At 39.8% G+C, this 16,675-nt stretch overlaps 1 protein-coding gene across 1 annotated transcript in view; it reads right to left on the bottom strand.

Annotated features, from left to right (window-relative positions):
- The window catches only part of SACM1L (SAC1 like phosphatidylinositide phosphatase), a 173,962-nt gene that overhangs the window by 70,267 nt on the left and 87,020 nt on the right, over positions 1-16,675 (bottom strand). Inside the window, exons 9-11 of the mRNA XM_089669479.1 lie at positions 12,216-12,301; positions 3,934-4,020; positions 2,548-2,616 (exon numbers count right to left, since the gene is read on the bottom strand). Coding sequence (XP_089525605.1) covers positions 2,548-2,616; positions 3,934-4,020; positions 12,216-12,301 — 242 coding nt within the window. The remainder of the gene's footprint in view (positions 1-2,547; positions 2,617-3,933; positions 4,021-12,215; positions 12,302-16,675) is intronic.

The raw sequence follows: 16,675 nt of genomic DNA, 5'->3' as shown, positions 1-16,675 counted from the left end.
TATCCTCTTCTGGAAAAGCCTCCCGGCAGGTCCATGCATGTGCAGAAGGATCCATACAATTTCTATGCAAAGCCACAAATAGTGCACAGCTCTTCAACAGCAATGAATAGTGATACTACTGCAAATGCAAAGACTGTCCGGGAGACTTTGTAAAGAGACTGTGTGGCTCGCAGTTCCACGCGCTGCAGATCTACCAGCAGCGAGGACAGATAAGCAAGGATATTTAAAGGATAACTGTACTAAACATTGTACAGGTACCAGTACACAACATTCTCCATGACAGTGGTCTTTTTATAGGATTAATCACAGATATTACCAGAGAGAACCAGAAAATGTAATTGACTGCCATTGTTTGCAAACAGTTCAGGCTGAACTCTGGGAAAAGTAAAACTCCTTCCATGCAGTGGGGATGCCCACTGCACTGCAAAGGTTAAATGCTCGTTTTACATTTAGAGGACCTGGTAAAAGTAGTTTTCCTCACCTGATCCTCCTCTCCCACAGGCTTCTCAACAGGGCAAGACCGATCCCTGCAGCCTTTCCTCCTCTAGGAAAAGCAGGAGCAGCAAGGAAGGATTTTTGCTTTTTCCTGGAGCCTGGCTTTAAAGTGTTACTAAACCCAGGACCCTGAATTCACTATATCTGGTCTCCCACAGTACACAGAACATGGAAATGCAATTATTTTAGTAAATATAAACTGCTAAATACCTTTTCTCATCAGCAGTATATAGAAATCTAGTGACTTCTATCAGTGTCCAGCTGAGCATTGGTTAAAGCTTGTAGGAGGAGTTTTCATTCTGCTCTGACTGTCCTATGAGGCTGCATAAGCCCTGACCCTCTGTCTGGACAGTGCTGATTGGCCCTGTGCTGATCACATGCACCCTCCCAAAGAAAAAAAAACTCTCTAACCATACACACTAAACTGAGCATGTGCAGTTACTCCGAGAGCTCTGTACTAGCAGCAGATGGATTGGAGACAGTAGAGGAAGGGGAGGATCAGAGAAGACAGGATCAAACAGCCTATTTACACAATGTGAAGGATTAACCTCTTAGGTTCCACAGTGAGTATAACAAGAATGCTTTACTGCATATACAGACTGATTTTTCTGTTGTGGGTTTAGTAACACTCTAAACAATACACTTTTTGGCTAACTGAAGTTACAACATAGAATTTTCAAAAGAGCTCAGCTCACAGCACTCTACTTAAGAAACATACAAGAGATCAGAGGCATCTCAAAATCTTGTAACTAATTTACTTTTGTTAATAAATAATGTATCTCTATAGTGTTTGCTCCTACCAACACTGATATGGTACAACACATTACTACGATTGTTTGATGGAGTCAAAAAGGTCAGTTTTGTTCCCAGTTGTGAGAAGAAATTGGCAGCCACAGATGGGTCAAAATACAGTTGGATCAGCAAGGACAGCTGAATTTCAAACCATGTATGGCTGCTCCCGATTGACAGAAGTCGATCTAACAATCAACTTCTTTCAAAGGGGCTTATTAGAACATTTTTCCTGATCAGAAGCTGCAGCCAATGGGCTCCAACTACTGATCAGTGTATTCAGAAAGCAGAGGAGTCCCACTGTCAAAATACAATAGCTCAGTGGGGAGGATTCCAACTCACTGTATGTTTTCTTTTTCAATCACCCTGCTGGCTCACCATCTATGGCCATGCTTACTGTTTTGTAGTCTTTCAAACAAGATTATGTTTGAGTTGATTGTACTTTGTGAGTAGTACTGCTTAGACCTCGAAGAAGGGGACATTCCCCGAAAGCTTGTCCTCAAAATTGTATGTTAGTGCAAATAAAAAAAAGTATCACGGACAGTAAACAAGATTATAAAACTTACAATAACTTTAACTTGACTGACCAATTTTCTCAACTTTTCTTATAAAAGTAAAATAACCTATAAAATCTGCAAATTATAACTTTCTGCAAATCACAATTCTGAGACGGCAGCAGGAGGCGGCGAAGCTGTGTAAACAAAGTAAGGAACAGAAAGACAGTGCCAAATTTCATTATGTTCTCATCCCTGGGCTAGCATCTTTGTCAGCCCATAGATGAGTCAGTTTTTTTTTTGTTGAACCAGCGGGTTCAACAAAAAACTGACCTGATTCCTCATCCAAACATTCCAGGTGTATGAGGGGAATCTTCCCCACTGAGCTATTGTATTCTGACAACAAAGAGACTTTACTTTTACTTTAGAGGAAAATTTGACAGGGTGGTTGTGCAGAAGTTGATTGGTAGATCGACTGCTGTACAACCACAGGGGTCATACATGGATTGAATTTCGATCCATGTATGGCTGGCTTAAGTCCAGGAAATGAATCTGTTCCTGGGTGATTCTGGAGAGAAAGGATGATGCAGATATTTAGTGATGTCATTGAAAGGTAATACTGCTCTTTCCCCGTATGCGCTTCATGTGCATAGACAAAAAATATAAAAATGTCCCTAGGACTTCTTTTTTCCCTGACATATTCATGTTATTCTTTATCAGAAAATCCACTTAAAACGCAAATGCATTAAGTTCAATTATAAAGGCATACCAAATTAACGATAACTTGTTTTCCATAACTAATTATTTGTGAGTCAAAATGTCGCTGAAATCCATCCATCTGCAGATAAAACAAAAATCTGTGTTAAAAAGGAAAAATAACAGCTATAGCTAAAAACCTAATTACATTGTGTAATACTGTTGCCTGAGACTGAATTCACACTATATCATTTCAGAAATGTGCAAAATTGTGTTAATTTTTACACTACATGCACAGGGAAGCCAATTCATTTCAAAGGTCTGCCCTATGTGCGACAAACCTGACAAATCAGCTCACACACCTTTTTGAGCTTCGGGAGCTTTCATGCGAGTTTACTGAATGAACACCTTGAGTCTGTTTCAACGTGTTTGAGGTGCCATTAACAATGAATGATCCCGAAATGCAACAATTTTTTGTGTGTTTTGTAAATGCTATAGTGTGAATGCAGCCTTAGGCAGGTGGTAAGCAACCGAGAAGTTATGCGATTAGTAATCATGCCTTGCTGCTTTGTGTGCTGGGTTTGAATCACACTTCGAATTTACTTCATGGCATTTATACAGTGTCTATATAAAAGTATTTGCCCCTTGAAAGCTTTCATGTTTTATTGTCAAAGAACACTGAATTGCAGTTGATTTATTTTGCTGTATTTTACTGTTCATTCTACCCTGATAAACCTTACAGAGCCTGCTGCAGAGAAAGATGATGTGTTTATAGGGATCTATGGTGCCTGGCTCATTCCAAAGAAAGTGTTTGGTCTGGTGGTCAAAAAGTTCAATTTTGGCCTCATACCATAAAACCTTCTTCCAGCTACCAGAACAACCACTCTTTGAGAGTCTCCCAGGTGCCTTCTGGAAAACTGTAGGTGGGATGTCCTTTGAGTTCAGGCGAAGAATGGAGTTTTTTTGCTGCTCTCCCGTGAAGCTGTGACTGGCAAAACCCTGGGGGCAACAGTAGCTGTATTTACCATCTCATTAAACCTTGACATTAACTTGATATCATAACTTGAGGTTTGGGCTTACATCTCATGGTGGCTTTTCTCACTAGTCTCCTGCTTGCACAGCCACTCACTTTTGGTGGATGGTCTGTTCTAGCACCACTGGAGGACAGGGACTAATGTAAATGGGCCACACTGTGTAAAGTGTTGTGTAATACTGTATGTCAGTTCTTTACAAACTAGTTCCAGATCAACCTGCCACCGCGAGTTAAAAAAAAATTTTGATTAACATTAGAGCTGTGTGATGTTAGGATGTTAACCTGAAGCAATGATGTGTTCTAAGGAACACAAAGTTCAGCATAAAAAAATTCCCTAACTTTGTTGGTATATTTAGAGAGTGCAATATGCCATATTCATGAAAACAGACAGCCAAAGTGCCCAAAACAAATATACAAAATATTTACATGATTTACAGCATTGTTGATTTGAGGCTTCGGTTTATATTTCAAGTTTGGTCTTTGTGACCAGAAAAATGGAATTGACCCTCGACTCTAAAAGAAAGAACACAAACATGACAGTTTTAACATATAGCATATATTTTCTAGTTATTACATATTTAAGGACAGGTCTTTAAAAAAACAAAAAACAAAAAAAAACACTTTTTTATTTACCTAGGGAAACAAGTTTGCAAAACTGACCTATTAACTTTTATCTCCCTGTGCTTTGAGAACTGTTATCACAGACCCATATCATTGCAGATAAATACATGCAAATAGGGAATTATTTACAACATTTTAGGAAGGGCAAGTGCAAGGCTTAAGAAAGGTGGAAAGAAATAGGGATCCCGTAAGACAATGTATCTATTCTGCTTTTAACCTCCCTAGCGGTATGATTATTTCAGATTTTTGGTGCTGAAAGCGGTACCATTATTTTGCATGGAAATATGTAGTTTTTTTATTGTAGCCTGTAATTTTTAGGAATAACTCACTGAAATCTGTCCGAACAAGAGTCTATTAAACATCCCGGGTATGATAAAATTTGAAACACAAAATCATAAATTATAATTTAATAAATAATCATAAAAAATAATATAATAATAATACACTTAATTCAATAATATAATCAAACCAAAAACACTGAAATTTGAAATATAGCGCCAAGTCCGCACATCACTGAGCAAAGTCGCAAAATCGTTTTCAGTGTCTGATGACAAATTTCTCCATGAATCATTATCACTCAATTCTGCAAGTGGTTCTGATTTACTATCGCTGTTCTCTAGCTGATCTAAACCCGCTTTTGACCTAAAGGGACGCTTTTTGGACGCCATGGACTTTTCTAAGTTTCCAGGCAGAAAGAACAGTCAAAATGCAGACAGGGCACAGGACAAAGCAGTAGGGACAAAATGTATGTGAAATGGGTTGAAACAGCAATGTTTTGCTATGTAAAATTTGTTTTTAAAAAATGGCTTTTTTAAAATTTTCAAATTTCCCGCCGCCGGCAACGCCCGTACGTCCCGACGTCACAGGGACGGGAACACAGAAGCCGGATGCTGGCATCGGTCGGAGGAGATGGCCGGGGACGCTGCAGGGGACACATCGCGGGAGCGGAGGACAAGGTAAGCTCTGCAGGGACTCCCTATGCAGCGCCGCATGGTAAGCCCGAGTGTAGCTCGGGGTTACCGCTTTTGGTACTGACATTTTACCCCGAGCTACACTCGGGAATAAGAATAAACTCATGCAGGTGAGAATAAACTCATGCAGGTGCTGCTTTCTATCAGAAATTGTTGATCGGTTCTCCAGTGATTACATGGTTATTCGGTTATTCCATGGTGCTCAGTACAATAAAACAATCAAAATGTATGGCACTTGGCACTAAAGACAGACAAACAGATGTTAGAAACAGGATCATGACATTCTGATTTTCCACAACTAAAGTAGTTTTAGCAGAATGCCCATCTTGAATCCAGATGCTTTCACTATTGTTCTTAATCCTGGTCTGCAGGCAACTAAAATGTAAAAAGCAATGTTTACACTGGCTTGGGCCTGTGATGACAAGTCTGAAATATGAAGCCAAGGCAAAAGGGTTGTATCTGCAGAGTTTCTTAGGTACTGTTACCTTTTTAAAGAGTAACTCCACTTTTGGTTAGGGAAAAAAAAACCCTCTGGGTGATCAACGTACATTGCAAAGATTTTAACAAGCTTGTTGCAGATTCCTACCTGTTTCTGTTCTGAAGGAAATGCTGTTGTATGCAGAGTGAATCTAAATAGGAGTGGCTTTTTCATAATTAATCTGTTCTAATGCGTAAAGTTGAAAGTCTGCATCCTGTAAAAGTGAATAATCCTTTAGGAGTATCTCACAAAAAAATTAATTTTTCTTGTAGAGGATACCTAAAATCTGACTTGTATCTTAGTGCAGATTTCTGGGGAAATCACTGAGGCAATCCCACAAACAGGAAAATACATTGTACAGAAGGCATCCAAGTTGCCATGTCGCATTAAATTTTACCAAAAATTACAGCACTGCAGATTGAAAAGAAAAGGTATACTATACTATATTTTTTTCCCCCCACAAAAGTGGAGTTACCCTTCAAGTAAGAAATTATTAAAGAACAACTCATTAGTTTAATATTATTACAAAGGAAATATAATACCACATTTTTATAAAACAATTTTTATACAATTACAAAATACAGGTGTGTGTAACTTGCGAGCCAAACAAAAAAACCTTAGGGATCGCTAACAATTAACACATACTCCAACTGTGCAATTTAAACCATATATCTATAAATGTTGCGCTCCTATTATCCAACTATATAAAGTGTGTGAAATATACTATTATATATGCAAACTGACAAAAAATTTCCAATAGATCAATAAAGTGGTCATAATAAAAAACAAAAAAATAAATCCATTATCCAAAAAAAGTCCAAATTTGTGATAAAGTGATTAAAACATAATACAGTGACTTTCCGTGAATCCTTCAGTGAAAAATTATGAATCATAACCCCCTGATGAAGCCATGTGTCCTATGGCGTAACGCGTAGGGGTGGGGCTACGAAGTCACTCGGTTTCAGAGAGAACAAGCGGCAAGTACATATGCCAACGGCTGATACAGGCATTTATCACTGAAAGCGGTTTTTTGATTTTAACAATGTGAGTGCATTGATTAAGATTTGTGGAATAAAATAAAATCTCCTTTCACACTGAGGAATGTATAAGGAGGATTGTGCTAGTGATTCAAAGCAGCTGAAGGAGGGAGAAATCCTTGCAGAGATATACAGCGTTTAAAGGGGAAAGGTGTTTGCAAGAAGTACCCAACATCCATCATATACTGCAGCAATCCTAGTAGGTTCCAGGATATGTGAACCAAAAGCTTATTAAGCCTGTATAATAGGCTTAGAAGGAGGTGAGCGCACATCTATTTTCACTGAAGGATTCACGGAAAGTCACTGTATTATGTTTTTTGTTTTTTTTTTGTATTTCAATGGTTTTTATTAATTTTAAACAGTATAAAACAGAGGCAACAAAACACGCCCCACGCAGGGGCTATCAATTGCACCGATAAAAAATGTATAATAGAGCAGACAACGCTCTAATTCCAATAAGGCAAAAAGTATGCCCACGTAGGGGCTATCAATGGCACATAGGTTACAATAACATCAGTGAAACTCAGATTATCGCAACTAAAGACAGCTGTCCACTGTCACATCAAAACAAACAGAAAAGGAAAGAAGAAAAGCAGAGAAGAAAGAGAAAAAACAAAAACACACACCAGAGAGCAAGGGTCCATGAGCGCCAATACAAAACTCCATCACCTCCCTACACTGGCCGGGGGGAGCGTGGGAAAGGCATATTGCAACCACGGTTCCCATATTTTCAAAAATTTATGTTGAGAGTCGTTGCATATACTTGACATCTGTTCATTGAGCATCATAGTAGTCATACAATCCCGCACCCTCTGAAAAAGTAAAAACGGACTCTTCCAGGCCTGGGCAATTGTCCTAGTGGCCGATAAAAACAAATAGGAAGCCAATCGCTGCTGACGAGCCAAGAGGCCCGGTATGGGGCAATGAAGCAAAGCATACCGAGCATCCCGGCGTATGGAGAGATGAAACAAAGTGAAAAGGAGGCCAAACACACGAGATCAAAAACGAACCAACCTCGGGCATGACCACCAGATATGCAGTACATCGCCACGATGGCCACAACCCCGAAAACATCGATCACTACAGGCAGGGTTAGCCTGGGCCAAACGAGCCGGCACCCAATACCAACGAAACAATACCTTATAGGCTGCTTCCAGCGTGGTCGTATTAAACGAACATTTAGCTATGAGTGACCAGGCTTTATTCCAGTCCTCCGGATCCACAGCCACTCCCAGGTCGCGTTCCCACTGAACTACATATGAAAGAGAAGTGTGCGACGAGCATCTGTTCAAAGCTGCGTAAAGAAGGGAGATAAGGCCCGGGGCGCCCGGACGCTGCTGGCAAAGCCGTTCAAAGGCAGATGTCTGATATGGGAAATCAGAAGTGGCCCTCAGCGAGAGTAGCCAGTGCCGCAATTGAAGGTACCGAAAAAATTCCGCTGGGGGAACATCCCGAGACTCCCGGAGGACATTCCAGGTGGGAAAGGACCGAAAAATCAAAAAGTGTCGCACCTGTGAGAAACCATGACTGTATTATGTTTTAATCACTTTATCACAAATTTGAACTTTTTTTGGATAATGGATTTATTTTTTTATTTTTTATTATGACCACTTTATTGATATATTGGCAATTTTTTGTCAGTTTGCATATATAATAGTATATTTCACACACTTTATATAGTTGGATAATAGGAGAGCAACATTTATAGATATATGGTTTAAATTGCACAGTTGGAGTATGTGTTAATTGTTAGTGATCCCTAAGGTTTTTTTGTTTGGCTTGCAAATTACACACACCTGTATTTTGTAATTGCTCCCAAACTCACCAACTTGCTGATGGAGGGAAGAAGTTCCCAACATCCATCATATACTGCAGCAATTCTAGTAGGTTCCAGGATATGTGAACCAAAAGTTTATTAAGCCTGTATAATAGGCTTAGAAGGAGGTGAGCGCACATTTAATTTCACTGAAGGTTTCACAGAAAGTCACTGTATTATGTTTTAATCACTTTATCACAAATTTGGACTTTTTTTGGATAAACGGATTTATTTTTGTTTTTTATTATGATCACTTTATTGATATATTGAACATTTTTTGTCAGTTATACAATTACAATTGTCATTCAAATATTTGCTGTACAAAACCTAGAAATAGTTGAAATCTGACCCTTGATAGAAAGCATAAAAGGTGGTCCAGAGCCTGCTGCAGGAAGGATAGGATACATTGCATAGAAAAGCTCCTAGGGAGGAAGCCATTAGACCCACACCAAGTGCAGTAGGTCTTCTATATCCAATGCAAAACCTTGTAGGAAGTAAACTTGCTAGCTTTGAGAATCATAGAAATCAGACTCAGGGATTACTCTGCTCTTCAGAACCTGGCTTCAACAGGAAAAATGAACGATTGAGAAGCAAGATGGCAAATGGCACCTTGGGAGAGAAGATAATGAAATTTTGGCAGTGACCACAAAATATCTGCCAGGAGTCCTAGAAGACTGGTGTACCATATCCACTTCAGGTCAGTTCAGAGCAGTGAGGAAAACTGGAATGCCCAACATCTCAATCTTGTGAAGCAGATGAGGAGGTTGTTTTGAAGGGCACATGCATATATCAGGCAGCAACCAGAGCATCCACTGATTCTGCTAGAGAACCCCTGTACCTGGACACAAACCTCTCTAGTTTGTTGTTGATCAGATCCACATACAGCATTCCCCATTTGCAACACCTCTGGGTATATGACCAGGTAAAAGGCACTGCTGGCTGAGGATATTTTCTACCAATGGTGAAGTTCAGGCCAGGACACAACACTCTACTTCTCTTGCTGTAAGAGACCAGGGTCACCATCAGGTGGGGACAGCCAATACACAAGTAGGGGGCCCGGGCATCCCAAGGGGCAGCTGCTGTCAGAACGGACCAGCTACAGAGGAAGGTGGAGTGGTGGGCAGATCCCCGGTGTGTGCAGGGAGCGGTTGGGGCCTGCTGTCAGGCAGGCTCTGGTCAGGATCTGCAGTGTGTGCTGTGCGGGGTGGGTGAGACAAAGGGATGCCAGTGGAGGGCCCGTGGAGGAGAAGGAACAAGAGGACAAGGTCAGGGTAGAAGAGCCCCCCTGCTCTTTGTTGCAGCTACCACCGGAGATCCTGGTGAAGATGTGACACAGGCTCAGCTACTTGGCACCAGATTCTCTTCACTGACACCATCTGGAGGAGGCGCAGCTGGACGGGTGAGAGCTTGGAGGACTAGTGCTTCCGAAGGCGTTTGAGAGCACACAGTGAGTGACCCTCCTGGCCCGTTGCCCCTTCACCCTTCCCACTGTCCCCACACCTGAGGTGGGAGGGAATGGGACTGGAGGAGGAGGACATGGGATAGAGGAGATGGGAGTTGCAGAGGACATGGGATAGAGAAGATTTGACTGGAGGAGGAGGGGACATGGGATGGAAAAGATGAGACTGGAGGAGGAAGAGGACATGAGATGGAGGAGGAGGACATGAGGATGGAGGAGGAGGACATGGGATGGAGGAGGAGGACATGGGATGGAGGAGGAGGACATGGGATGTTTCCTTATAAGTTATTATCACTGTTATAAGCAATCGCAGTGTGTACAAAAATGTAGCAGTGTTACTAAGGTAAAACAGTACTGCTCTCGTCACAGTATGTAAAAAAAAACTGTTTTTGTTTTTTCTTTACATACTATCACTAGTCAGTGTCCCTGGTCACCACCACATCTATATGATGACACAGTACTGCACTGGTGGCAAAATGTAAAAAAATAAATAAAAAAGGTACTAATTTTCCAAAAAATTGTGACAAAAAAATTACAACTTTAAAAACTCACCATGCCTCTTATTACATATCTTGGACTGTCTACTTTCCAAAAGGTGTTTTTTGGGGGTATTTGTACTGCGCTGGCATTTTCGGGCCTCAAGAAATGAGATATGCCGTCAGTACATCAGGACTGACCAATTTTCAAATAGTTTAGGGACTCCATAAGTTTCCTACAGACTAAATAATATACATTGATTTGGGTTACTTTTACAAAAAAAAACCCGTTGATTATTTGCAAAAATGTTATAATAGGAACAAAGAAAAAAAGCTTTTTTTTTTTTCAAAATGTGTTTTTTTTTTGTTTATTTAGCAAAAAAATTAAATACCCAGTGGTAATTAAATACCACCAAAAGAAAACTATTTGTCTGAAAAAATTATAACAAATTCATTTGGGTACCGTGTTGAATGACTCAGTAATTGTCAAAGTGTAACAGCCCTTATAGCTAAATATTGGTCTGGACGGGAAGGAGGTGAAAGTGCTGGCATTGAGGTGGTTAAAGTCTTTGCAATTCTACATTGAGGAACACTATTCTGAAATTGTTCTTTTATAGGTCCAGTCATGATACTGACCTGTTGCCAATTAACCTAATTAGTTGCAAAATGTTCTTCTAGCTCTTCCTTGTCAGTTCCACTTACTTTGCCAGCTTTTTGATGCCCTGCCCCAACTTTTTTGAGATGTGCTGCATCAATTTCAAAATGACCTTAATATGTGCTTGGGAGGCGCAAACAATGGCTTCCAATATCCATAAAGACATAGGTGAAAAAGGAAGTGCAAAAAAAAAGTCTTTGCAGCCTTAGGAGTTTAAAACATCCCAAGACTAAAAACAGCATTGGTGAAAGCAACAGATGGAACTTCTAGTTTTATAGTCTCACACAATAAATTAATAAGAGCAAAGTAAAATCAGGGGCAGGAAACAAACTCCTCAGGAGCAAGCTCATTAGTTAAGATCTTGACCGACTCAGAATCAGGCAGTCTCGGCAGCTGACAGCTCAGAAACCGCAAGGGGAGTGGGCAAATCTGATACAGAATCCTCTAGGGTAGGGCAAAGAAACATGCTTGTGGCCTCTGTGATCAGAGTCAGCAAATATTTAGGGGGTTTGGGTCATAAAGTCTTGAATAATTGTGGTACAGAACCTAAGCCAAAAAGGCAGAGGATCCAGCAACACCTGACAGCGTTAAAGAGAACTCTAAGGATGGAATAGACTCCAAGAGTAGAGGGCAACATGACTTCAGGATATAGATATCAGCACCTATAGTATATGCACTGCAAACAGCTCACAAGTCATTAGTAGAAAGTGAGCTGGGGGCACCCAGTGCAGTGGGACTGTTCCCTTCGTGCCTAGCATTAGACATGTGGTGACTGCATGGCAGTAAGGCTCAGGGTAAGAAGAGGCAAGTAACCCCAAATACCTTGACAGCTGGTAGCAGGTGAGGGTCAGATTGCTATAAGTGATCAAAGTCACTGTAAATAGGCAACAGGAACAGACTGTAGATCGGGCCTCCATGGGACACTTTGCAAAAGGAGCAGCAGTGGTGAGATGGCTACTTGAAATTGTATAGCAGAAAAGTGAGCACAGAGCAGACAACATCAGCCCTCTCACAGTAAAACCATCAGGGAATGAGGAATAATGGCACACAATGACCTGTGCATACAAGGGTACCTGCCTGACCCACCTTCTCAATAAGTGAGCTTTCACAGGCACTGCAAGCCTTGAGGAAATGTCAGTGGCTCTGGACATACAGTAACATTTTACCAGCAAATGCAAATGAAATAAAAACTTACTTGAACAAATGAAGCTTTTCCTCCATTGAAATGCACAATTTGTTCAGTTTCAACAAAATTTGCAGCATGACCTTCTGAGTCAATACCTAAATAATTTCAATAAAAATAAATAAATAAATAAATCCATACGCAAATGGTAAAGAAAAAACAAAACAAAAACAACACATAAACAGAAGCTGTACAGCTGCCTAATTGAACGTTTTTCATCTAAAAAAAGCAGGAACAGGAGGCCTGACATATTCAGACATTGTGAATAAAGTAGCAAATATAAATATATTTCATGCTAATATATTTACAAGTCTAAAACTAAAACCCATGTGGCTCTCACACCCAAAGTTAAAAAAGCTATAAATAATAAGTAAAGAAAATGTAAAAAATATAAAAATGAAGGCACTCTATCATTTAAAAGTTACAAATAATATAACACAATATGAAAAAAAGAAATCAAGACTCAAAAATTGAAAACAAACGACAGTTTGCAAAAGAGAGTAAAACAAACCCCCCAAATCCTTCAAATATATTAACAGTAAAAAGGTTAGGTCTGACCTTGTATTCCCTTTACAAGATAATTTTGATTTGGTGACTGGGGACAAAGAAAGGGCAAATGTATTAAATACCTTCTTCAGCTCCAATATACAAAGGAAAATGGAGAAGCTCAATAACTTAATGGGGACAGTAATGACATAGCCCCAAATGATCCACAATGGCTTCAGATTGTCATGGTCCAGAAACATTTAGAGACACTAAAGATGAATAATGCCCCGGGACCAGATGGCTTACACCCAAGGGTCTTCAAAGAGGTGAGCTCTGTTATATCCAAGATTGTAAGCTCGAAAGAGCAGGGCCCTCGATCCCCTCATGTATCGTATTGTATTGGTATTGTTCTGTCACATGTTCTGTCCCCCTCTGTAATGTACAGCGCTGAGCGAACTATTGGCGCTGAGCGAACTATTGGCGCTTTATAAATACTGTATAATAATTATAATATCCAAGCCATTGTTTCTAACGGGCATGGTACCACTTGATTTAGCGTAAAGCCAATGTGATACCCCTATTTTAAAAATCGATCAAAGACTTTGCCAAGTAATAACAGACCCATTGGTTTAACTTCTACAGTCAGAAAGATAACAGAGTTGAAGAGCTTTTGCTAGAAAATAACATTTTAGTCAGCAGAGATTAACGAAAAAAAACGAACTTGTCAAAACAAATCTAATTACTTTTTAAACAAAGGTTTTGGTAAGCAAAAACTTAGACAAAGGAGTAGCTGTTAAAGTCTATTTGGATTTTGCCAAAGCGTTCGACAGCTCCCTACAAACGGCTAAGTCACAAAAATTGTTGGGATTGATGTGGCTAATACCAACAATTCTTGTGACGGCCATTTATATGGGAGGTAAACGGTTAACCTGCGGGTACATATTGGGTGAACTCAATTGCCCCATTTTTTGTTCATTTACAAGTGTCCTGGATCCATGGTGGACATTGTCCTTGTTGGAGGGTGGTTTCAGAGTCTTGGGTTTTGCCATACTGTCCAAGTGGCTAGTTCAATGTGCAAGACTCTGACCTATTGACCCCCATAATATGCTCACATAAGACGTAAAGTAGTAGTACTATGTTATGTTCTGAGTAAGTGTGGCCCAGGCCATTTTAAAGTGATACCGTTATCCATTTTATTGATGTGAATGGAGGATCCTTTGACCTAATTAGGTCTATTATCAAATTTCTGTGAAGTATAATAAAGCTGTTGGTTTATTTACACCGCTGTTGGTTCTCTTTTAAACTACTGGTTTCTAAGGGTAATCTCTGCTCTCTGCTGCTTTCCAATGTGCGTTGGGTTTCTTGAGGACCCCACCTTAATTTGCTCAAGGTGAGTCGGTGAATACCATAGCATTGAACGTGAGGGCTCCCTAATTAGGGAGTGGTAATAATAATTAAACATGTAATGTGTAGGTTTTATTTTTTGAGTATTCTTATTAGTGGCGTAACCCAAGGTTCAGTGTGGGAACCCTTGCTTTTTAAAATGTTTATAAATGATATAGAGTCTGGGAAAGCACTACTTCTGTGTTTGCAGGTTACACCAAGCTATGCAGTGGAATAATGTTCTTACATGATATCTCCAACTTACAAGCCGACCTCAATGCACTTTTTAATTGAACAACTATAATACAAATGTTGTTTAATGTTGATAAATGTAACATTATACACTTGGGAGCTAAAAACATGTGTGCATTATACATACTACGAAGAGTACAACTGAGGGAACCAATGGTGGAGAAGGATCTGGGTGTTCTGGCAGATCATAGACTTAGTAATAGCATGCAATGCCAAGCTGCAGTTTCTAAAGCAGCAAAATACTTTCTTGTATTAAATGAGGTATAGATTCCAGAAAGAGAGCCATAATTGTACCACTGTACAAATCATTTATAACACCTCATCTGGAATACGCAGTTCAATTTTAGGCACCAAGTCACAAAAAGGATAACGGGGAACTAAAGAAAGTGCATAGAAGGGCAATTAAACTGATAAGAGACAAGGAGGAGCTCAACTACGATGAAAGATTAGCTGGATTTAATTTAATCTCTCTTAAGAAGAGGTGATTACAGCAGTAGAGAAGTCCTTGCAAGTCAAGGGCATAATGTGCTAGTATGAATCGCATCCTCCTTTGTATCCATTTTTGTATCATGACTTGTGCCTGTCCATCACTTTATCCCAGAAATCTTTTGACAGTGCCTTGCCACCCTTGTTTTGTATGCTTCAGTAGCACTACTGAAATGCTCCAGGAAAGCTCTTTTCATGCTGAGCTAATCAAAATAGCTGATCACTGTTGGTGTGCCATTGAGAAGGTGATTAGCTACACCTGACTGAGTTTGCAAGTCATCTTTAGGAGGGGGTAAACCTCTTTCTCTCAGGGATTCTGTTTTTGATTTTTTCTGACATGATGGTGTCGTATCTTTCACTTGGATGTTATAGGTTGCACTGATAAAACAAAAACTGTGTCTATCTTCATTTCAGGCTGCAAAGCAACAAAATGTGATTATTTTACAGGAGTGATTCTTTTTTATACTCACTGTATACTAAAATCACACCAAATATCTAAATATCATTAGGTGATATATAATAAATACAAATGAAGTCTCACCAACATGTAAATGTTACTGGGCTCTTATAACACACATTTCTACAGTAATAATATAAGAACTTCCAGTAAATAAAATTCCAATAGATAATATATGCATTCAAACAAATGCAAAAATGCAACAAATCACTATAAATCATACTCATAAACATATAGGGGTTGATTTACTAGGACTCAGTTCACACTAGCGCCGATTTGCAGGCTGCGGCACAGCATATGCAGCAGCCTAGCAAAACGCAGGGAAAAGGTCCCTTCACCTTTCCAGATATCGCAACCCGCACTGGGGAAATGCAATACTTGCTCACAAACACACTTTGGGCACACGCAAAGGTGGCTCCCTGGGTGTCCCTGTACAGAGATGGAGCAACCGGACCAGGCACAGCAAGTAAAGAAAAATGAACCTGAAAACAAGGTAAGTGCTGATGTCTATAGCACTATGTTTTTTTTAAGTTTTAATTAGGGTGGAATATCACTTTAAAAGCTGCTAAATGCAGCTTTTATCTTGCACTGCAGGAAGTCATTTCACAAGTTTCAAAGCAAGTTATTTTGGTACAGGAATGAAACCAAAGTTAAAATACTAATACAATTTTCTACAGTGGACAAATACCACATATGTTAAATACATACAGCCCTGGCCAAAAGTTTGTAGTATCACACAAATATTAATTTTCACAAGGTCTGCTGCTTCAGTGTTTTTAGATCTTTTATTCAGATGTTACTATGGTATACTGAAGTATAATTACAAGCATTTCATAAGTCAAAGGCTTTTATGGACAATCACATTAAAGGATAAGTTCACCTTTTGGAAAAAAAATAATAAATGCACATTTTTTTTTCCAGGTAATCAAATCTGACAGATAGTATGGGGAGAAGTTTCCCCGTACCATCTGTCAGAGGGAGGGGGGACGGCAGGCACAGCTGTGGCTATGGGAACATGTTACAAGTTTCACCCTAAAAATGGGTGGATCATGTAACATGTTACAAAGGTGATCTTATCCCTTTTAGTTTATGCAAAGAGTCCATATTTGCAGTGTTGACCCTTCTTTTTTAAGACCTCAAATCCAGACTGATGGCAGTCCATTCTTGCATAATCATTGCTTGGAGTTGGTCGGAATTTTTTTTGTTCACCCACCTTGAGGATTGACCACAAGTTCTCAATGGGATTAAGGTTTGGGGAGTTTCCAGGCACAACATTTTGATGTTTTCTTCCCCAAGCCACTTGGTTATCACTTTTACCTTATAGCAAGGTGCTCCATCACGCTGGAAAAGGCACTGTTCGTCACCAAACTGTTCTTGGATGGTTGGGAGAAGTTGCTCTCAGAGGATG

This window comes from Staurois parvus, unplaced genomic scaffold (assembly GCF_062004578.1).
Source record: "Staurois parvus isolate SC_StPar_1 unplaced genomic scaffold, SC_StPar_1.0 ptg000077l, whole genome shotgun sequence".
Lineage (NCBI taxonomy): Eukaryota > Metazoa > Chordata > Amphibia > Anura > Ranidae > Staurois > Staurois parvus.
This window is presented reverse-complemented; position numbering and strand designations above follow the sequence as displayed.